This window comes from Chenopodium quinoa, unplaced genomic scaffold (assembly GCF_001683475.1).
Source record: "Chenopodium quinoa cultivar QQ74 unplaced genomic scaffold, ASM168347v1, whole genome shotgun sequence".
Classification (NCBI taxonomy): domain Eukaryota; kingdom Viridiplantae; phylum Streptophyta; class Magnoliopsida; order Caryophyllales; family Amaranthaceae; genus Chenopodium; species Chenopodium quinoa.
This window is the reverse complement of record NW_018744633.1, coordinates 6,842,577-6,866,219: the sequence shown is the minus strand read 5'-3', so window position 1 is coordinate 6,866,219 and position 23,643 is coordinate 6,842,577. Positions and strand designations below refer to the sequence as shown.

At 36.5% G+C, this 23,643-nt stretch overlaps 2 protein-coding genes across 5 annotated transcripts; both read left to right on the top strand.

The window, feature by feature from the left end:
- Positions 1-302: 302 nt before the first annotated feature.
- LOC110701373 (peroxidase 47-like) lies at positions 303-2,703 on the top strand. Its single transcript, XM_021879031.1, has 4 exons — positions 303-751; positions 872-1,060; positions 1,341-1,503; positions 1,968-2,703. The coding sequence occupies exons 1-4, from the start codon at positions 491-493 to the stop codon at positions 2,363-2,365; spliced, it is 1,011 nt and encodes a 336-aa protein (XP_021734723.1). The 5' UTR covers positions 303-490; the 3' UTR covers positions 2,366-2,703.
- A 1,170-nt stretch (positions 2,704-3,873) lies between these two features.
- On the top strand, positions 3,874-23,304 carry LOC110701371 (vesicle transport protein SFT2B-like). 4 transcript variants are annotated; one of them, XM_021879030.1, is made up of 7 exons: positions 3,917-4,167; positions 14,780-14,875; positions 21,167-21,220; positions 22,038-22,111; positions 22,361-22,478; positions 22,586-22,644; positions 22,897-23,304. In XM_021879030.1, the coding sequence occupies exons 1-7, from the start codon at positions 4,090-4,092 to the stop codon at positions 22,973-22,975; spliced, it is 558 nt and encodes a 185-aa protein (XP_021734722.1). In that variant the 5' UTR covers positions 3,917-4,089; the 3' UTR covers positions 22,976-23,304. The 4 variants fall into 4 exon arrangements, with proteins under 4 accessions (XP_021734719.1, XP_021734722.1, XP_021734721.1 ...); XM_021879028.1 differs by lacking the exon at positions 3,917-4,167 and having other exon boundaries at positions 14,518-14,875; XM_021879027.1 differs by lacking the exons at positions 14,780-14,875; positions 21,167-21,220; positions 22,038-22,111; ... (1 more) ...; positions 22,586-22,644; positions 22,897-23,304 and adding an exon at positions 5,720-6,350 and having other exon boundaries at positions 3,874-4,239.
- The last annotated feature ends 339 nt before the right edge of the window (positions 23,305-23,643 follow it).

Below are 23,643 nucleotides of genomic sequence, written 5' to 3'. Positions count from 1 at the left end.
CAAAAATGCTTTTTGACATGTAATCGAGTATTTTATACATATATAAATCAACAATGCACATCAAGAAAATGTCTTTGTTCATGGCTTGAAGTTTTGCAATTACCCAAATTCCTAGTCACATTTATATATTTGGCGGGCGGTGGAGCATTATGAACCATTAACATCTTAAAATCTTAACCATGTTAACGTGTCTATTACCATGCAATTACATAATTTAACTAGGATTATCATGTTTTTGAACATCTCCCATTTTATCTTAATTAAGTGGAACCCTAGATTATGGTCCACTACAATCTTCCACTTTCATCATATTCTATATCCATTATAGTATGTCTTTGTACTTTTTTTTTTTCTTTTTTTTGCAACAATAAACCATTTTCCCACCCTCTATATATACATCTAGCTACATTCTTAAACATTTCATTCAAATACCACAAAATAATAATCTTTAGAGTAGTACTCCAACTTATAACCCTACCAAATAATAGTAATGTTACCATTATCTTCTAGTAACTCTTCCTTAAGCATTGCTAGGATGATGTTTCGATACGTTATCGGGGCAATGCTATTGATGGGGATGGTAGCTAAAGGGTTTAGGTTTGGAGTTGATGCAGTGTCCATGAATTATTATATCATGAGTTGTCCAATGATTGATGGAATTGTTAGAGATGCTGTTTCTAGGGCTCTTCAAGATGATCCTACTTTGGCTGGCCCTCTTTTAAGAATGCATTTCCATGACTGTTGGATACAGGTAATAATAATTATGCATTGTGCTTGATTAATTAACTATTAGTGCATATTATATGAAATTGAATGATCGATCTCTTTGAAATTTGGAATTATTTGTAAATGATTTGTTTTTTGTACGTAGGGATGTGATGCATCAATCCTTATTGACTCGACAAAGGATAATACAGCGGAGAAGGATTCTCCGGGAAATCTAAGCTTGCGAGGATATGAACTCATAGACAACATTAAGGATGAACTCGAGGATCAATGTCCTGGAGTAGTTTCTTGTGCTGATATTATAGCCATGGCTGCTAGAGATGCGGTTTTCTTGGTAATATAAGATAATACTTAATTTGATTTTCATTCTAATATTGGATCATACACCTTAAAAAGAGTAATTTATTTTATCTACGCTTAATAAAGATTGTTTTTTATATCTAACTTTATTTAAATTAGTAAAATGACAACTGACAAGGATAGTGTTACGCTCCATTGCATGAGCATGTGCCAAAATTGATGGATGAAGTGCAATTACTATCATCATGCATCATTAAGATATACTTCGTATAAAGCATGATTACTTTCTAATTTTAAAGTTTTAATTAATGTAGAGTGGTGGTCCAATATATGAAATACCTAAAGGAAGGAAAGATGGAAGAAGATCAAAAATAGAAGACACAATCAATCTTCCTTTTCCCACTTTCAATAGCTCCGAGCTCATTAGAGTTTTTGGACAACGCGGCTTTACTGTTCAAGATATGGTCGCTTTGTCAGGTACCACTATTCTTCAATTTTGACATCCTTGACACATTATTTCATTAAAAATTCTAGATGTTTTGTACTTTCTTTGGTTATACATACAAACCGGATCAGTTAAGTTAATATCTGTATTAAGTAAAATTTTAGAGAAGTATTCGAATTTGATATCTCAATCATGATGTGACATTATAATTGTTAGTTGCGCAATTGTTTTGTCCATTATCATCATCATACAACATGACTACATGTGTTAGAATGAAGCAATAACTTAATTTGATAAAGTTTTAAAACACGCTTACTAAAGACTACCTAAAACCTAAATTGAATTTCGCCTATATCATGTCTATTATACAAGTATTATAATAATAATACCAACCCCACTCACAAATCAGTGAATCACAATATGTTAATATATATAGTATGCAACATATTCCAATTTATCATCTAATCTTGTTTTATTCCTTGATTACTTGATGTAGGAGCCCACACATTGGGAGTGGCAAGGTGCGCTTCATTCAATAATAGACTAAGCAAATTCGATAATACACATGAAGTGGACCCATCATTAGATGCTAATTTTGCTAGTACACTTACTAAGACATGTAGTGCTGGTGATAAAGCAGAACAACCCTTTGATGCCTCAAGGAATGATTTTGACAACCTTTATTTTCATGCATTACAAAACAAGGCTGGTTTGCTTACTTCTGATCAAACCTTATTTGATAGCCCTAGAACTCGAGGCTTTGTTAATGGTTATGCTATGAATGAAGCCTTGTTCTTCATGGATTTTCAACGCGCCATGGTTAAGATGAGCTTGCTCGATGTCAAAGAAGGAGCTAAAGGAGAAGTTCGTAGAGATTGTAGGAAGATTAATTGATTTTGTTACGTACTTCTTCCATTTGGGACATGCCACGTAGAAACGACACAACAATATGAATAATACTATTGGTAGAGTTTGAGGGATTTCTTGTAATGTAAACTAGATATGTTGTGAATATGCTTTTACTTTTCTTACTTGTGTAATTACTAATTAGTGCTGTGCATTTTGTTTCAGAATTTTATGTAAGGTCATGCCATATGTAATTTAATATATTAGGTATGTATAGGTAAGATGAAGGTTTCAAGTGTTGATCCCTTTTGCCATTTTAGAATAACAAGTCATGCCTTTTTATGTCATGCATCATCTTATATTATATGACTTTAACAATTACCATCATTTTATAATAACTTATTAAAGTATCTTTTTATGATGCATAGTTTGATCAATGCATTTAATATTATAGTCAAATTTAACAATGATTAATAACCATCACACTAACTAGTATCATGTAAAAAAATGATGTAGGTAATTAATAATACTTCTTACAAGATTGATACATCTTTAAGCAAGATTTGACTAAGCATATTCAACTACACCTGACTCAAAATACCTTGACAACAAATGTATTGCTTTCGATCCAATGACTACACGATCTCTATGTTCACCAAAGATCAAACCATCTAAAGAAAGAGATTTTTAGAAATTTGGCCAACTACACTATCACTCTATAACTATCTCTAATCTGATAAGTCGGATACAACTCAAAGCAACAAACATGATATCTAAACAAGAATCAATAACCAGTCCTTTATAAGTTATAACCCGTCTAATATATCACAATCCTTAGTTCCTTACACCAAGCATACTCATCATCTAAATACAAAGCTAATTAATTATACGTACCTGATCTAAATAACCCGTTTGTCAACTCAACGAGGGGCATGAGAGCCATGAGGCCCCGGCCCAAGATATACATGATATAAGGCCTAATTTACTTGTCACTCTCCCCCATAAATTAAGGCCTCATTTGGTTGATATGAGAATTAAATTTCCATAGAAAATTGTATATTTCAGAAACAATTATTTCTCTAATCAAATTTCTAGCAATTTCATTAATTTGCTTGTTAGACAATTTGGGAATTCAAAATTGTTGAGTTTTGATTGACCAAAGGGATTAGAAAATTTACTTCCTTTGTTTTGTGGGAAGTTATAAAATTCCACTTCCTTCCTTTTTACTTTTATGTGTCAACCAAACAAATTTCCAGTTTATCAAATTTTATCAATTTCAACTTCCTCGATTTTATATTGTCCACCAAACAATCCTAACATTTTACTCCCTATGTTTTTAAATACTTGCTCAATTTCTCCATGCGTGGAGTTTAGGAGAAATCGAAGAAATTAATAAAATATGGAGGTAGTGGAATTTTTGGAAGAATAAAAAATTGTAAATAAAAACCAAAAAGTAGTGGAAAGAATTAAAGGTGAGATGATATAGTATTAATATTGTTAGGTCCACCTGGTGAGAGAAATTAATTAAATACTATAAAAGCTTTCTAAATAATAAAATAAAGCAAGTATTTAAAAACGCCCGAAAAAATAAAGTGGAACAAGTATTTAAAAACGGAGGGTACACTTTTATTCATTCTCCTCCTTTCCTCATTTCTCTCCTTCCCTTTCTCACTCTTCAGTGTTCACTCATCCACCCATTAAATTTCCATTTCCAATTTCCACATTTCTTGATCACCATCTTCGACTATCACTAGATCTTCAAGAGAGTGAAAATGGAGAAGAGCGACCAACCTGTTGAAGAAATGAAGATGCTTGTTGGTATGGAAGTTGAAGACGAACAATCTGCTGCTGTTAATTCTACTAATGATGTTAGCTCTTTCATGGATGAGTTCAATCGTTATTGCACTTTGTCCACCCAACAGGTCTTTAATTTTTCCATTTTGTTTTTCTTCATCTTAAAACCCTTGATTATGCGTATTATCATGGAATTTAATTTCATTTCATCTGCACTTAATTGTATGTTTTTTCCTTGAATTAGGGTTGATTTGTGTGCTTTATTTTAACTGTGTATGGATCGTAGCGGCGGGCTGATTTCTGATATGCCCTGGTGTATAGAGCCTGTAAGCATCTGATAATGTTATTTTTGGGATTGCAATTTGTAGCCGCTAGCATAATACCTTCCTAGTAAATTTGTGATTGCATTACAAATATGTGATGGTATGTTTGGATATATTGATTTCATTTCAAATTCTGGATTTGAGTCAATGTTGTTGTTTGATAAACTGCAAGAATTTGGATTTGGATTTGCTTCAATTCCAGGACCATTAAACATGGCTCAATTTGATAGAATTTCAAGTGCTCTGTGAAACCCTGTCATTTACAATTCACTTCCTTAGATTGACAAAAATTGATGGGCATGTATCCTCGTCTTTTCCAAAATGAACAAGTGGTCAACATTTATGCAATTTGCTTGTCTCCATTTTTGCAATCTTCTCTTTTTTAGTTGCTTTCTCTCTCCTCTGTAAGTAACAGAGCTTCATTTAAATGCATTTTTTCAATTTCTTTTCCATAATTTTTATAAATTATAAAGTCAACATCTTACGTAAAATTCCTTAATTCCAATTTCTAGAGTTTCCCAAACACATAAAATAGAATTTTAATTTCAGAATTTGGAATTCAAGAATTAAAATTTAGAAATAGAAATGAAATAAAGATAACCAAACACAACCTGATTGTATTCTTGGCATCTATGAAAAATAGGCAAGTTATAAGTCATTTTCCTCAACTTTGCTTGTTTTTTTGTGACTATGAACACTTTGCTTGTTTTTTTATGTGACTGTGAACCTAAAACTTTGTTTCTTCCCTCTTACTTGTAATTTCAAACCTTAAAACACTTATAACTAGCTATTAATGGTATGTTATGGGTAAGATTGAGTTCATTTGATAACAAATGAACAAATGAGGAAAATAGGCAAAGTAGAAGTTATTTTGGCCTAATCTACTTCTTTTTCCATGAATATGAACCTTAAACTTAGTTTATTTCCCCTTGTATTTTGAAACCTTAAACTTAGTTTATTTCCCCTTGTATTGGTATGTTATGGGCAAGAAGCCAAGAATGAGTTCATTTGATAAAAAATGAGGAAAATAGGCAAAGTAGAAGTCATTTTAGCCTAATTTGCTTGATTTTTCATGAATATGAACCTAAAACTTAGTCTCTTGCCCCTCACTTATAATGTCAAACGTTAAATATGTTACAGGTAATAAGTTCATTTGATATCAAATGTGAAAAATAGGTAACGTAGAAGTCATTTTCCCCAAATTTACCTCTTTTTCCATGAACATAAACCTTCAACTTAATTTGTTGGTAGTTATTTTTTTTATCATCTCATTTATATGTTGCAGGAGACCCTCCAAACGAAATTTGAAGAAGCAAACAATCAAGGGATTCAAAAGAGTCCGAATGAGTTGTATTGGGAGATGGTGGAGCGGTACACGCCTTCGATTGTTGAAAAATTAGAACAGATGGTGCAGGCTATGCGGATTGAAATGAAGGCCAAGATGCAAACTCAATTGGCGGCCCATTTGGCCGAACTGAAGAGGAGAAATAAGGAGTTGATGGATGAGACGTTGAGCCGCATGCCCAACGCTATGCGGACTGAAATGGAGGCTGAGATGCAAACCCAATTGGCAGCCCATATGGTCGAAATGGAGGTTGAGATGCAAACCAAATTGGCAGCCCATATGGCCGAAATGGAGAGGGGAAATAAGGAGTTGATTGATGAGATGTTGACTCGCATGTTCGGAGTCAGGGACCCCAACACTTTTTCTACCATTCTTCCTCAGCATTGAGACCCTAGAGACAACCCGGGTAGTGGCGGAAGCTAGGGTTCCCCAAATATTGTGTAGCTTAGCTAGTTCTATCCTTTGTTAGGTTGTGTAGTTTTTTGCACTGGTATTTTACACTAGTAACTCCAGTTTCTGTATTTTGCTTGTACATAATTTCCGCAGTAATTTCTAATGCGTATTTTGCTTAGTCTATGCATTTCAGAATTTTTAGAATGTGTATTTATGCTGGCCAAAAATAGGTTATGTTATGTGCAGATATACAAGTTGAATAGGAAACAAAAGAGGGGGGGGGGGATCCATCAGAAACAATTTAAAATTCGTCATAGATGAAATATTCTCTCGCAAATTTCCAATGGGATATAAATACCATCGAAAATTGCCACATTTCCGATGAAATTTATCCGTCGAAAACAATGGCCTTTTCGACGGATTTTCGGAGATTTCTAATGGTTCCATTGGAAATTCCGCCAAAGAAAGGCTTTTAAGCATGCTTTCTAATGGATACTATTGATATTACGAAAAGGTTGTTTATGAGAACAATTTTTTGATGGAATTCGTAGGAAAGCTTTTATTTTTTTCTTTCTTCTGATGGAATATCTGGTTTTAACTTTTCTCTTTTAGTAAATTATTGTAATGTAAACTAGCATTTTGGCCCGTTCGATGCACGAGTTCATATTAAGGTTATTTCATATGTAGGTATTTTTTCAGTTGTTGAAACTTGTGATATGAAATACGAACTAATTGTTTCATTGCTAAAACTTAAAAGGAAATAAAGAATGAGGGTAGAACTGGGGAAAAAGATAAAAGAATTTAGTTACACATATATACATGAAGAGTATAGGATATGAAATGACATATTGGTTTAAGTTATATTTTAAGTCTATTAGTTGAAAAGACAATTTTTATATAATTCAATTCATATGTTTATGTGATGTATATTAATTGGTTCAACTTTATTTTATTATGATGTAAATGAAACACTTCATTTTCTTAATTAAATTTGCAAGTTATAGAATGTATAAAGACTTAAACTAAAAGATTAAAAGGGGTGACATGTGTCATGTGTGGTAGTGAGTGACTTGTGATGACATGTGTCATATGAAAAATTATGGTTTGTGTTTTTAAATACTAAAATATAGATTAGATTTGTTGTGAATATGCTTTGACTTTTCTTATGTAATTAGTGCTATGTATTTTGTTTTAGAACTTTATATAATGACATTCATTGTAATTTAATATAAGAAAAATGAAAAAGAATAATCTCACCTTTGTCATTTTTACTCAAAACAATGCCACTTTTGAATAATCTGAAATCAATCCCATTTTTGACCCCCATATGCTCAAAATAATCCCTTGACTAGTTTGTCATATTGGTAACCGATTGAAAGGATAACTTATCACGTGTCATTTTATTGACCCTTTTTTCTATAATTATTTTTAAAAACAAAATTAAATTTTTTTTAAAAAAAATCTACCCCACCTAGAGTCAATCTCCACTATCGGAGCATCCCTCGGAAAAATTGCCAAACTAAGCGTTTTTGGGAAACAATTTCCCAAACAAGACGCGTGGAAAAACTATTTACCAAACTAAGCTTCCAGAGTAAAACGCCAACCAGGATGGCGTTTTACCCTGGGCATTTATTTTTTTTTTTAATTTTTAGTCAAGGATAAAACGCCATCAAGGGTGGCGTTTTACTGCTGGGCAAATTTTTTTAAAAAAACACATTTACACAAAAACGCTAACGCCGTTGGCGTTTTACCCTGAGTGATTTTTTTGAAAATAATTTACCCCCCTAAAGCGCCACCATGGTTGGCGTTTTATCTCTGCACATAAACACAGCTACACAGCAACAGCAGCAACAACCACAGGAGCTGCAACAACAACAGCAACAACCACAGGAGCTGCAACAACAACAGCAGCAACAACCACAACAACTACAACAACAGCAACAGCGACAACCCCAACAAGAGCAACAACGACAACCCCAACAAGAGCATCAACAACAATCACAACAACTACTACAACCTTAACAACAGGAACCACAACAATAACTGCAACAACATCAGCAACATTAACAACACCAGCAACAACAACAACACCAGCAACCAATACAATGAAAAGAATGAATGCGTATGGTGAAGTTGATAATGTACAGAAAATGAACTAAAAAGGTTAGTAAAATTGATAATATTTATTTGGATACAATGTACTATAGAATCTGATTACAACTAACAAAAGAAGTTCTAAGATCCCGATTCATCTATTGTATGTAAGTGTTGTCTATCCAATCGCGGTCTTCTACGACGGTAGTACTGAGATACCGTTGTGAAAGGATCTGGGGCAGAGGTCTGGGGAGGAGTCTGTTGGCTGGAAGATGGTCCTTCCTGAGATGAGTATGGCGCAGACATGTGGATGGCGATATCTTCCTGATCATCAAAAAACAGGGGGACCCTATAGGGGACGTGTGAGTCTGTCCCCTACTACTGCTGCCTACCTCACGGTGTGAACGGCGGTGTGATTGGTCCCGGCCCTGGGGGATAAGATGGCCATGACCATGTCTCTGTAAGCTACTCACAGTCATTGCGTGAATGTCATCCAACTGCGGTATGGTGGGATATGATATGCTCAAGACTTCTAGTGCATCATGTATAGCAAGCATATCAGACGCCTGCATTAGTCAACAATCAACCATTTTAATAATTAAAGAAACTATAAATTAGAGGAAAAGAAAAAATGACAAAAAACTCACATATCCACTGATGTCTCCAAAAGCTGGGTGGTAATGCGTTGAGGGTGGGGTGTAGTTAGGGTTGATGAAGCGTCGGGTAATGCTCCTGTACCATACCATGTATGGATCGTGATACTCCATCAGGCCTTGGACAGGCGCACCATCCGCGACGTGCTGCAGCCGCTGGTCCCACATGTCAATGTAAGGGGCATGCTGAACTGCCCAGTTAACCTCCCCCTTTCCTCGTTGGTCTGTCCTGTGCAACTGGACACTCGTGTCACACGGGGCGGGGATGGCTTGACAAAGGCCGAACTGTCGCATGACTCTGTCGGGGAGGTGAGCCTCCACCAACTCAAAACAGATGAGCACTGTCATGGCACGCCACTCCATCTGGTGATCAAGAAGATATTGGGGCATGGCATCGACTAAGTGAGGGACGTACGGATCCCACGTCATCTGCATTAACAAGCAGTCGTTAACATCATAATTAACTTATTAAAATAATGAACACGGTGTTAAATTAGTTTTTAAAGTGAACTATAACCTGAGACTCGCTCAGTCTGTCGAATGCATCTCTATAATACGGCAGACCCCTTGCTGCATGCACACGAGTAAGTCTCCGCCCTAGCCACCTGATTACATGTATAATAACAGTGTTCATGACAAAATTAATAGAAAATTAAAACCATATGTGGATAACTTAACAATAAGTCATACATACCGGCAACCGTATGCTAAGTCCGGTGGTGGGTGTGGCGGCGCCTCATATGCATGCTCCTGATCGTCTTCCTCCTCCTCCTCGCGTCGACGCCTAGCAGGCATAGCTGGCCTACCAACGTGGATGTGCTCCCAAGCCCATAACTGTAATAAAAAAAACAAAAGTTTAGTCTAGCCAATGTTTAGTACGTAATAGGTAGAAAATGGTATGAAAGTACAAGACTACCTGAAGCACAATCAAGGGACCGCTGATCTCCCATCTACTACGCTGGGATGCTCTGCAAAGATGTCGATATAAGGTTGCCAAACACGCACTACCCCAGCTGTAGTCACGTATACCCTCCCAGTTGTTCTCTAACAGCTGTAGGTAGATCAACTGTATGTGACTACCACTCTTGTTACTGAATAATGATCCTATCAACATGAACAGGTACGCTCGAGCGTATCTTTGGACGACCCCATCATCAGCATCAGGAGGCAACACCCCAAATGTCTCTCGTAACCATATGTGTCTTAACCCTGTGCCTCTAACATCGGTCGCCTCAGGCCTCACCCCTAACACCCTCTCAACAAGGCCACGAGGGTCCTGTATAATCGGTCCTGTAACTGCCCTACCATGCACTGGGAGCCGTGTAAGTATCGCCACATCTCGGAGCGTGACGGTGGCCTCCCCAACTGGTAGATGGAAGGAGTGAGTCTCCTGTCTCCATCTCTCAACGAGCGCAGTAATAAGCGCTCGATCGATCGGTGTGAAGGCCATCCTATGAAATCCGCCGAAACCCACAAAATCGATATACTGTAGCACACGGGGGTCGACCACCCAATCTACCACCGTGGTGGCAACGTGGTGCCTGCAAACCAAGCAACGTGCTGGATCACCCTGTACAAGAACAAAAAATAAATTGTTTGATCAGTGAACCAAATAAATGCCAAACACAATAAATATTTGGTAGATGAAAACTTACTATCTGCTCCCATATGTCACGGCTCCGATGGGTATCCTGAAGTGTCAGCACTGAAGGGTCAGCTGGTCCAGGGTCATGTCGTGTCTGCCCCTGATCCTGTCCCTCCATGATCTCTGTTCAGCGTACAATGTAAAACAAAAAGTCAGCTACATCCTACTTGAACACATACACACAACATGGTATAAAAATAATACATAAACTAACACCACTACCGGTCACCGTCCGTTCGAAAAGGGCAAGATCTCTTATTGTGTCCTTCCTGACGGCAACGACTACATTTGCTTGGTGGACGGTTTGTCTCATCCATTTCATTTCGTATACGCTTCGACGGTGGGCGACCGTGTCCTCGGACCATGATCTCATCAGGAATGATTTTAGGCCCTCTGTATGACCTCCACGTCGTCTCACAAGGAATAGGCCAGAATTGTGGGGCATAAGTATTTGCATACGCCTCTGATCGTAGGAAACTGTCCACCCACGGTTCCTCAGAAACTGAATACTTAAGACACACGGCTAGAACATGAGAACATGGTAGGTGAAATATCATCGGTTTGTTGCATGTACATGTTCTTAAATTAAAGTTAACGGTATGCTTATGACCCCCTTTTCTCCCTATCCTTTCTCCTCGGTGTGTTTTTACTTGGTATATACCAAGCTGACGGCTATAAACATCCACTGTATGGTATTTTGCCTTTCTATTATTCTTCTCCAAAATGGCGGTGACCTTAGGTGAGTATGCATATCCGTGAGCACGCCTAGCAAGTGAACTATCTCTGCTTCTGTTAAAGTACTTGTTAACTCTGTGGAAAGTTAACTCGACAAGGGACATGATTGGCAGAAAACGAGCTCCCTTCAACACATTGTTAAAAGTTTCTGAGAAATTTGTAGTACATATACCATGCCTCCGACCAGCGTCATGAAACAAGGACCATCTGTGAAACGGCACATCCGTGATGTTCTCTAGGGACTTAACACAAGCTTCGCAGATAGAACGCATATCTTCAACCAATTTTTTTTCTTGGCGTTGGTATGCAGCAGCCTTGAACCTGTCTCTCATGTCGTTGTTTTTCACATGAGTCCTCAAGTTAGAGGCCATGTGTCGAACGCAAAACCTGTGAAAGGCCCGTGGCTCATGAAATCCAACATCCGGGTTAGTCATCGCAGCAATAATCCCCGCATGTCGGTCAGATATAACACATAGGCCCTCTCGATCAGTAACATGAACCCGAATGCAGCTTAGAAACCAGGACCAACTCGAGGTGTTTTCCCCTTCAACTATTACAAATGCTAAAGGAAATACCTGAAAATTAGCATCAACACTTGTAGCAACCAAAAGTGTGCCTTTATATTTCCCATACAAGTGTGTCCCATCAATAGATAACAGAGGCATATAGTGTTTGAACCCATCGATGGAAGGCTTAAAGGCCCAAAACACTCGTTCAAATACCTCCATGTTGCTGTAATAAACGCCTTCAGCAATAGCTTTGTATTTCCACAGAACTACAGTGCCTGGGTTCGACTCCTGGAGGGCTTGCATGAATGAAGGAAGTCTGTTGTATGAACTCTCCCAATCCCCAAAAATTTCCGCAATCGCTTTCTGTTTGGCATACCACGCTCTTCGATATGGAACATCGAATTGAAATTTGTTGGAGATGATATGTTGTATGAACTCAACTTTCAAACATGGATCTTTCTGCACAAACGACTTCACATAGTCGCAGATAACAGAGGAGTCCAAGTGTCGATGATCTCTGGGCAGAACTTCATTAACACAATGTCGCGATGTGGGCCCTTGTAAGATACGATCTTAAAGGCACGTGTGGTTAGATTTGTTTTTGTACCACGTAGCGACCAACCACACCCCCTCTTGCACTTTAAATGAAGGACATTCTCATTCGACGTCACTGTGGTGTAGAAATGATTTCGCTCTATGGAATACAATTTCACCATTTCCTGTAGCGCTTTCTTATTGTCGAAAATCATGCCCTTCTCAAATTCTCCCCCGACACGAAACGAACACTGGCTCCCCGAATCACCCCAATGTATGTCCACCTCATAGTTCTCGTTTATTTGACTGAACCAAGGTAATGGAGTTCTAGCAAGAACATCATCCACAGACAAATCGTTGTTTATAACATCTTCTTCATCTCCGTCTTCACCCTCGTCGTTTGTGTCATTATACATATCAAGAACAGACAACTCGTTGTTTACAACAAGTTCAGCATTCACCAAAGTCTGAAACGGTGGTGTTTCAATATGTTCTTGCGTGGGAGAGTAACTTTGCAACTGCATCGATGATGAAATGTCATTGTTTGAGGTAGATGGACCAGGTTGCTGCATTGACCCCGACGCCGTAAATTGTGAACTGAATGGAATGTCAAATTGATCGTCGTGTAACATTTTACTGAAAGAACCCATTCCATATTCAGATGATGGAATGTTATATGCGGGCATTTGTAGAGAGCTTGCATTGTATGATGGAAGAAATGTTGGTTGTTGAGTACATACAGGCACCGTTTCCACATACAAATCAGTAGGAAGAGACCTCATTGCAACGACACCCCTCAAAACCTCCAAATGGTCGTCATTCAAAACAGGTAAGATTTGAATCCCGCTAACACTTTCAAACCTCATTTTGATGTTCACTTCAACACTTGCTGGCTTTGAACCAATTATAGTATAAACTTTCTTCAACAAATCATTGTAAGTCATACAAGGTTTCAATGCTAGCGGTTCCATTTTTCCTCCTCTATACTCGACATTGGGTCCAACACACAAAATTTCACCCCCCCAACGGCATAACAAAACAATCAATTGTGAAGCCATGTTCTACATAACATCAGACCACATATTAGGTGACACATATGCACAACTAAAACCACAATGATTCCAATAAATCCCCAAGCAAAGCGTACATACAACGCAGTGTTCAACAACATACTAACTTACCTACTTAATCTAACAATGTAAGATACATTTAAATGTACTTAACTCAACAATGTAGTTCGTAATTCCCTAAATGCTTCATATATGTAGTTCAACAACTAAATGCTTCATATAAATTATACGAAATTATACAACATACATATAACTATACTTAATTTCAATAATTAAACAACAATGTATTATGTAGTTATACATATTTCGCATACTTGAACAACACTATAGTACATACATTGTAAATTACAAACATAAATTCCCAAAAAACATCATACACAAGTAAAATAGTTAAATTCAAGACATACCTCAATTTCGATGAAAGTAGGGCGTAACAGTGTTGAACAAAGAAGGAGGATTAATTTTTATTGACTATGATGCAAAACTAAGCTACGGAATGTGATGAAATTGCTTCAAATATGGAGAATTGGAAGTTGGTATGCGCGGGGTTAGGGTTTGCAATTTGGGGGTTTGGTTGAATAATGAAGAACATCGATATATGCTGTTAGAAATACCCGACTCTAAAACGCCAATGACGTTAGCGCTTTTGTGTTAAAAGTAAAACGCCAACAGCGTTAGCGTTTTTGTGTAAATGTTTTTTTAAAAAAAATTTGCCCAGCAGTAAAACGCCACCCTTGATGGCGTTTTACCTTTGACTAAAAATTAAAAAAAAAATTGCCCAGGGTAAAACGCCACCCTGGTTGGCGTTTTACCCTAAAAGCTTAGTTTGGTAAATAGTTTTGCCACGCGTCTTGTTTGGGAAATTGTTTTGCCACGCGTCTTGTTTGGGAAATTGTTTTCCAAAAACGCTCATTTTGGCAATTTTTCCGCATCCCTCGCTCCCTTCCCCCACCCCGCCTTCCCATTTGACAACAACTCCCCTCCCCTTTCCCGCTATATGAAGCAAATTATACCCGATCCAAATTACCCGTTTGTCACCTGAACAATGGAGCATGAGGCCTGACCCAAGGCATGACATAAGGCCTAACTATAGTAAGTTACAAGCAAATTGTCACTCTCCCTAACTTATAGTAACATTTTACTCTTTCTCCTCCTTTCTTCATCCTCTCTCCTCCCCTTTCTCACTCTTCAGTCTTCACTCATCCACCCACCATAACCTCCATTTCCAATTTCCAGATTTCTTGATCTCCATTTTCGATTTTCTCTGGATCTTCAAGATAGAGAAAATGGAGAGATTAAGCGAAGCATTTGATAAGGTGAAGAGTTACCAACCTGTTGAAAAAATGAAGATGCTTGTTGGTATGGAGGTTGACGACGAAGAATCTTCAGCTGTTAATTCTGCTGCTGATGATAGCTCTTTCATGGATGAATTCAATCGTAATTGCACTTTGTCCACCAAACAGGTCTTCAATTTTTCCATTTTGTTTTTCCTGATCTTAAAACCCTTGTTTTTGTGTATTATCATGGAGTTTGATTGAATTTAGTTTGATCTGCACTTAAATCTTTGATTTCTTCGAATTTTGGTTGATTTTTGTGCTTTATTTGATTGTTTACTCCATTGCAATTGAATTTTTGGGTTTAATTTGTAAGGGTATTAGAAAATGAGCCAATTTCTCTTGTTTTAGAATTGATTGATCAGTAATTTGGGCTTAGAATGTAATGTTCATTTGGGAATGGCAGCTATTAATGTGCTATATCTGGTCTGAGTAGAGATGATGGAGTTCTGTCATTCAACTGTGTATGGATTGTAGCGGCGAGCTGTATGCTATGGAGTATAGAGCCTATAAGAGCATATGACAATGTCACTTGGGAGTACGATTTGGAGCCGCTAGCATAATTACTCTCCTTGTAAATTTGTGAATGCATTACGAACTTGTGATCGTATTAGTGCATTATAGGTTCTTGCTCTTTGTAATTGTTTCTGAGCTTTGTTAGTTTCTTGGACCTTGATGTGTATAGTTTTTGTTTGGGAGTTGGTGGCATTTAGTTTTCAGGCTATAGTTATGATATCTTACAATTGGATAGGTTGATGTACATCGCATCAGAACATAATATATATATCTAGAGGTGTGGAGCTATAAAAGGAATTAAGCCTTATAGAAACAGCTAGCAAACGTGCAAAAATGTTTTATTGCCATTCTTAATGATGTGTTCCCAAGAATTTCAACTGCTTTTGTAGATCCTGAATTCTTATTTGCATACTACAATTCAGTTTGCAAAACAAGAGCCATCTCAAATCATAATTTAATGGGGGATGAAGTCTAGTTTTTTACTTGTATTATGTTATTGGCTCTCCCACCCTTTGAGCTACTTTTGAGGTTCATCTATTTTCAAAGACTTATGTCGACTAGTTTAGGAGCTAGGCACCACGAGTTATCATGTTTGTTGGAGATTAACAAGGTCAACACTATTTTATTGCTTGACAAGGGGAGAAAATAAAAATTAATAATATAGTGTGATGATTTTCCAATCAATCAATCAATAATATGATTATACTATTCTTTTGTTACTTTTCTTGGGACAAAAAGCTTCCATTCATCCATTCCGTTGTTAATGAACAATTGTATGCAAACAAATTAAAGTCAACATTGATTGATTGGTGTTAAGTAACAAACACAACACCTATATAGTATAGTATAATGGTCTAACCAACGTCATAATGGAATGTTATGATAAGTAATGAATTTGGGAATAATCAACAACACCAATGAAGATGAAAAACTTCATAGACCTTAGTAGACCTTGAAATGCCAAGTTGGTTATATTAATATCCATCTCTTGTAGCTTTTCACTACCATAGCAAGATAGATGAACCAAATTCATCCTCGGGAATTTATAAGACATATCAGTAGGCTTCTTATGGTGCCAAACCAACTTATATGACCATGATACCCTATACCTTCACTTCGGTTTTTTTTTTTTTTTTTTTTTTTTTTGGCAAAATTGCCTAAACAAGTGAATTATTGCCTTTAAATTTTGACAATTTTCAACTTTTTAGAAAAGGAAATAGGTCGGCTGGTACTCATAGACGCCAAGACATCCTAGGAGGCCATTTGGGTGGTTGGAACCATGCATTTTGCCTTTTAAATGCCAATTTATCTGTATATGACTAACACCTCCCTTCATTAACTCAAGGTTACCACAAGATTTTGTATGACCATTTAATGGTCATATGTGATTCAAAACAACATTCATACAATCTCAAGACTTTTTTACAGTGTATCACAAACCTTCCAAAGTTTGTCTGATTTCGCGGATTTTAATCTTTAGTTCTTCTCATGAACATAAGAAGAACTAACTTTTGTGATTGCAATTTTGAACTTTTTTGGACCCGAAAATAATTGGTCAGAGTTTTTCTCAAGAACCCCACGACACCTTGAGAGCCCATTATGATGGTGGGAACCATCTACTTTCCCTTTAAGCTGTTAATTTAGCAATTTACATACACATCTCTATTAATTAACTCAAGGCCACCACTATTCGGGAACCACAAGCCTTTATATGGCCAACTAGTGGTCATACTAGGGGCCGAACAATATTATATGATCCCAGCTGCTATCTCGAGTTTTTTCTACACTGTGTCTCAAAACCTTCAAAATTGGTTCAAAAGTGTGGATTATAGCCTTTGATATTGGAATTTTTTTGACGTTTTCGGACTCGGAAAGGAAAAAGGATTTGGGTGTTTCTCATGGATCCACGACACTTCGGGAGATGATTTGAGTGGTTAAAACCTTCCGCTTTGTCCTTGAATAGTCAATATGGCTCTTTTTGTACATACCTCCTTTCATTGGCTGAAGGTCACCATAGGCCTTTATGTGATCAACTAATGGCTTGAAGAGTAATTGTGGGATATTAACTTCCAAAATCTAATAGCAACTTATGATTTTTGAGTCCCTCATTAATCTTATTGAAAGGATAAGGGTGTGCTTGACTTGAAGTTTATATATATATGTGTAGTTGTGTAGGCTTTCCTACCTCTTGAGCTAGCTTTTGTGATTGCAATGTCCTTAGAGACATATATTGTTCCCTTTATAGAATTCACAGGTTTGTTGGTGGAAAAAGAAAACTTGTTTGATACAGAGTACTTGTGTAATTTGTAGTGGCATTAGAGAGTGCGCCAATTTCTCTAATAATTTGGGGCTTTGGGCATAGAATGTAATGTATGTTCATTTGGGAATAGCAGCTATTTATGTGCTATATCTGGTCTGAGTAGAGTTGATGGAGTTCTGTCATTCAACTTTTTTGTGGATCGTAGCCGCGAGCTGTGTGCCCTGGAGTATAGAGCCTATGAGCATATTACAATGCCACTTGAGAGTACAATTTGGAGCCGCCAGCATAATATCCTTCCATATATTTGTGAATGCATAATGCATTACAAAGTTTGATTGTATTAATGCATTATAAATTCCAGCTCTTTGCAATTGTTTCTGAGCTTTGCTAGTTTCTCAGGCCTTAATGTGTAGAGTTTTTGGTTGGGACTTGGGAGTTGGTGGCATGTGGTTTTTAGGCTATTGTTATGTTACCTTACAATTGGATAGGTTGATGTACATCTCTTCAGAACATAATATATATCTAGAGGCGTGGAGCTATAAAAGGAATTAGACCTTACAGAAACAGCTAGCGAACATCGAAAAATGTTTTATTGCCATGCTTTTGATGTGTTCCCAAGAATTTCAACTGCTTTTGTGGATCCTGTGTTCCTATTTGCATACTACAGTTCAGTTTCCAAAACTCGAGGCCATCTCAAATCATAGTTTAATGGGGGATCAAGTGGAGTTTTAACTTGTATTATGTTATTGGCTCTCCCACCCTTTGATCTACTTTTGTGGTTCGTCTGTCTACAAAGACTTATGTCAACTAGTTTTGGAGCTAGGCAGTAGGCACCACCTTATTGAGTTATCATGCCTGTTGGTTAACGAGGTCGACACTATTTTATTGCTTACAAGGGGGAGAAAATAAAATATAATCATATAGTGCGATGATTTTCCATTAATTAATCAATCAATAATATGAATATACTATTCTTTTGTTACTTTTTCATCTTGGGTTAAAAGGCTTCCATTCATCCATTCCATTATGAATGAACAATTGTAGGTAAACAATCAAACTAAAGTCAACATTCATTGATTGGTCTTATAAAATACTTTCAGAATATACTATTCTTTTGCACTATTCTTGTTTGACCATATAATATAATTTATACCTTAAGCAAAATATTGTCATGTGGGAACTTGTTAGATTCGTCATATAAAATACTTTCATAATATCAACTTTTTATAATTTTTACTCTTATACAATTATAGATATTTTACATATAATATGTGTTTTGTGATTCCTTAATTTCATCCTTGTTGCAATATTATTGGAGCGAGGAAGTATAATATAGTAGTATGTCTAGTATTAAATCAACATCGTAATGGAATGTTAAGGTAAGTAGTGAATTTGGGAAAAATCTACAACACCAATAAAAATGAAGGACTTCATAGAGCTTAATAGACCTCAGTATGCCAAGTTGCTTATATAAATAACCATCTCTTCACTGCCTAGCCAAATAGAGGAACCAAACTCATCTTCAAGACACTTTATAAGGCATATTTATAGACTTGTTATGATGCCAAGCCAACTTATATGACCTTGATATCCAATGCTTTTCACTTCAATTTTTTTTTTTTTTTTTTTTTTTCCCAAAGTTGGCTCGAACAAGTGAATTGTTGCCTTTAGTTTTGGACAAATTTCAACTTTATGGAACTCAGAAGGGGTGGTTCCCATGGACCCCAAGACAACCTAGGAATCCATAAAGGTGGTTGGGACCGTGCATTTTGCCTTTAAAATGCCAATTTCTCCGTGTATAACTTACGCCTACCTTCTTTAACTCAAAGTCACCACAAGATTTATATGGCCAATTAGTGGTCATATGTGGTTCCAAACAACATTATATGACCCTGAGATGCATCCTATACAAGCTCGAAACTTTTCGACACCGTGTCCCAAAACTTCCAAAATTGGTCTGATTTCGTGTACTATAACCTTCAGTTTTGGACTATTTTGAACTTTTTCGAACCCGGAAATAAAATTGTTTAGAAATCTTCCCATGAACCTCATAATAGCCCAAGAGGCCAGTTGGATGGTTGGAACCATCAACTTTGCCTTTAAACTGTTAATTTAGCAATTTCCATAATCCATACACACCTCTATTAATCTACTCAAGGACACCACAAGCCTTATGACCGAGTAGTGGTCATACATGGTTCTAAACAACATTATATGACCCTAGGATCCCCTGCTATGTCGAGATTTTTTGACACATACCTTCAAAGTTGTTTCTAAAGCATGGATAGCCTTCAGTTTTGGATAATTTAACATTTTCGGACCTGGAAAGGAAAAAGGTTGGTGTTTTACCCATGAACCCCATTTGAGTGGTTGAAACCCTCCACTTTGCCATTAAACAATTAGTATGGCTCTTTCTTTATATATATATATATATATATATATATATATATATATATATATATATATATATATATATATATATATATATATATACCTTCTTTCATTGGCTAAAGGTCACTGAGGGCCTTCATGGGACCAACTAATGGCTTGCAGAGTAATGGCGGAATATTAAAAATACAAAATCTGATAGAAACTTATGATCTTTTGAGTCCCTCATTAATCTTATTGAAGGGATAAGGGTGTGCTTGACTTGAAGTTTATATATATGTGTCATTGTGCTGTTGTGTAGGCTTTCCTACCTGTTGAGCTAGCTTATGTGATTGCAGTGTCCTAAGAGACATACGTTGCTCTATACAGAATTCACAGGTTTGTTGGTGGAAAAAGAGAACTTGTTTGATACAGATTACTTGTGTAAATTTAGGTGTATTTTAAAATTCACAAGTCCCTGATGTGTGGATTGAAGTGCCGATTGAGTGAATTTCCATAATCAGTGTCTGAATTGGCCTATATTGTAATCTGTATAGAACGTATGATTTAGGAATATTAGGATTTTGTTAAAACTTAAATATGGGCAACTGGTACCTATGATCTGCTTGCTTAATTTCATTTTCTGCCATTTGGACATAAGTTGGCATATCTTCACGCCTAATGGACTATTCATTTACAACCGTCATTACCAATTTTTATCACACTGAAGCAACAGAAGAGGTATATTGTTGTGAGTTTGTTTTGAAGCATTTCATTAGTCAAGGAATTTCATTACACTTGCCAGTATATATGCCAAAATAGTTGTTTAGTGTTAGGACACATCTCTTGGTTAGCGATGGAGGGATCTTTACATTACTGTTTTCATGGGCTAAGTAATGATCTATCACCAGAATTTGAAGAAAAGAACAGGGGTTCAGATCATCAAACACTGCTGGGACTGGTACTAAGGATACTGTGCGCACACTAATTATAATTTGAAAGGGAGCGGTTATTCATTATTGCTGTTTGGATATGTAAGAACCTAGATATTTGTAGAATCCTCGTTTGATTCCCTCTAATGGGGTGAGAGTTGAAGTCATTTCATTCTTCTCCTGCCACCTCTATCCTCTTCTTTGTCCCTTTAACTTTCCATCATCTATTAAATTTATCAATTTTTTTTCCTTTTTTATGATGTCAATGCTGCCTTGTACCTTTTTTTTTTGTTTTTGTTTTTTTTGGTTTAGCTACGTAACTTTGTCTTCGTTTTCTTGCTGCAGAGAATTCAAGGCTTTGCCATATGCTTTGTTGCTGGGTTGACTTGTACATTTTTGGTAAGTGTTGGATTGCCACAAATCTTTGTTTGATTTTTGGTTACCTGTTATAGGTTTTGCAATTCCAATGTCCCATTAAATCATAAGCACAATTCAATTTGTCTAATATAAGTATGTATTCTCTTTTTTCATATTATTCCAGAGTTTGGATGCAGAATGCCTCTACGGGCTCTACCTTCACTTCAGCTTCTTAAATGCTTTTACCTTCACTTCAGCTTCTTAAATCTACCTTCACTTCAGCTTCATAAGAAGTTGAGCAACACAATTCTAAATTATAATAAAATAGTTAATTAGTTGAGGACCCTTGATTTTTTGTTGCCTATTTTACAATGTTGCCATAAACTTTATTAAAGGATGTAGATTTGTTTATGGTTGAGCATTATTTTAGTTACTTCTGCCTTAAATGTAAGTTGAGAACCATGTTCTTTGCCTTGTTCTTTACATCTCATGTAGACTCTGCCGTAACATAAGAAAGAAAAGGATTGTGGAATAGAAAAGGATGGGGCATTATCTAGATTCCCCAGTTGTGCTCTTCTGTTCTGCTGCAGTCTTGATAGGGATGTAGGTTATCTGTCTTTCACTCATTTGAGCGTTAAGTCAACAGTGATGCATACATGCAAATATGAATATGAATGCCCTTAAGGATATCAATTGACATGATTGCTGCAAAGATTATAGGAACTTGATCCCATTTTATCAATAAAAATAAATGAATAAATAAACCTTAGTCCTTAGTGTGCTCTGCTTATTCTTAATTTCACTATGGAGACAAGTTTTTCTTGACATTAATTCTGAATGCTGCTTCTTTACTATGCAGTCCATGCTTGTATTCTTCAATCCAATCAAGTTTGGTATCGCTTTTACCCTTGGAAATTTGCTTGCTATTGGGAGGTATGTATTTACTTTTTTAGGTTCTTGTTATACCTGTGTATATATTTTTATTTTCTTAGGTTTCCATCTCTCCTGAAAATAATTAAAAAGGATTCTAGCCATGTGTTTTCTCCCCTTTGAGTTTGAGATGATAAATCCATCATCTGGATTAGTCTGATGATCTAAAATTTGTACATTTTGGGATTAAAAATATTAAATTCTTTGACCAGAATTTATGTTTGATTCCTTATGTTGGATATTGTGTGGCAGCACAGCTTTCCTTATTGGCCCAAAAAGGCAAGTGGCAATGATGCTTGATCCCGTGCGTATATATGCAACTGCCTTATATCTTGCGAGCATGATTATTGCACTGTTTTGTGCCCTCTATGTAAGCATCATATGTATTTTGTCATGTAGTGTACTTTGATTCTTCTCTTTATTTTCCATATCCGTGGTTTCTGATGTAATTATACTGTGCTTGATCACTTTGGGCAGGTTCATAACAAGCTATTGACACTCTTGGCAATCACTTTGGAGTTTGGTGCTCTAACTTGGTATGTCTAAAATATCTAACCTAGGAAAAAATTGTGTTATGGGTCTTTTGAATATTGGAGACTGTTGTATTCATGCTAACATAAACTTCCTTCTCTTCTCCTTTCAATGCTTGCTTACTTTCTTTAGCCTTCTCCTTCTCTATCCTCTTCAGTTGAAGTAGATAGGATGTACACAAATCAATCACTACCCACAAGAGTTTTTTTTGTCATCCATTGCTTACAGTGTCTTGTAAATCCACTATGTATTTGCAGGTACAGTTTGAGTTACATCCCATTTGCCAGGTCCATGGTCAGCCGAGTCTTGGTTTCTTGCTTTGACACTGAATTTTAGCTTGGTATATGTTGCAAACCCGATGGAATGGAGATCCTTCTGTAGAAAAGAGAGATATAGAGAACTGTTCTGCTGCTATCGGTCATATAAGGTGCCCTGACACCACATCGAAAAACCAGTTGAGCTCCCATAATCTATGTCAATGTACATAAAAGGCTTGTAGAATTTTGTCCTGAAGAAAAATTAGCGAGTATAACCTTCACTTAAACTTCCTCAAGTTCTTCATTGTATTCATGCTTTGTGTTGTGTATTTCCACTGTCATCAATTCAATACGGAGTACCATTTTGGTTACAGGTATTAGACTCCAATGGATAAATTTTCTTATATACTTTTGCTAGGTTGTCATTTCACTTCCGGATTCTCACTTTTTTCGTCTCCCAGTTCAAGCACCCAGAAGTGCATAAATTTCTTCTCCTATCGCGCAAGCCATCAGCTGTGATGTAAAATGTTTTGATGTTGGGATACTGTTTACACCTTGGTGCTTGGCATTAGAGTTAGAAATAGTGAGTCTAAGTAAACACTCCCTCAAAAATGAAAAAAAAAAAATCTCTCTTACACTTCCTAGAAAAATAAATTAACAAATAAATCTCTCTTATACGGATTATTTTTTCTGTATATAGCTCTTGGCAACGAATATTATGAAGATTTCGTTTTGATTACAATAATA

Excerpts from the sequence above, each read along its gene's own strand:
- LOC110701371 (XM_021879027.1), top strand. The coding sequence starts at position 4,090 with ATGGAGAAGAGCGACCAACCTGTTGAAGAAATGAAGATGCTTGTTGGT. Across the intron at positions 4,240-5,719 it reads GCACTTTGTCCACCCAACAG|GAGACCCTCCAAACGAAATT; the intron begins GTCTTTAATTTT and ends TATATGTTGCAG.
- LOC110701373 (XM_021879031.1), top strand. The coding sequence starts at position 491 with ATGTTACCATTATCTTCTAGTAACTCTTCCTTAAGCATTGCTAGGATG. Across the intron at positions 752-871 it reads TCCATGACTGTTGGATACAG|GGATGTGATGCATCAATCCT; the intron begins GTAATAATAATT and ends TTTTGTACGTAG. Across the intron at positions 1,061-1,340 it reads CTAGAGATGCGGTTTTCTTG|AGTGGTGGTCCAATATATGA; the intron begins GTAATATAAGAT and ends TAATTAATGTAG.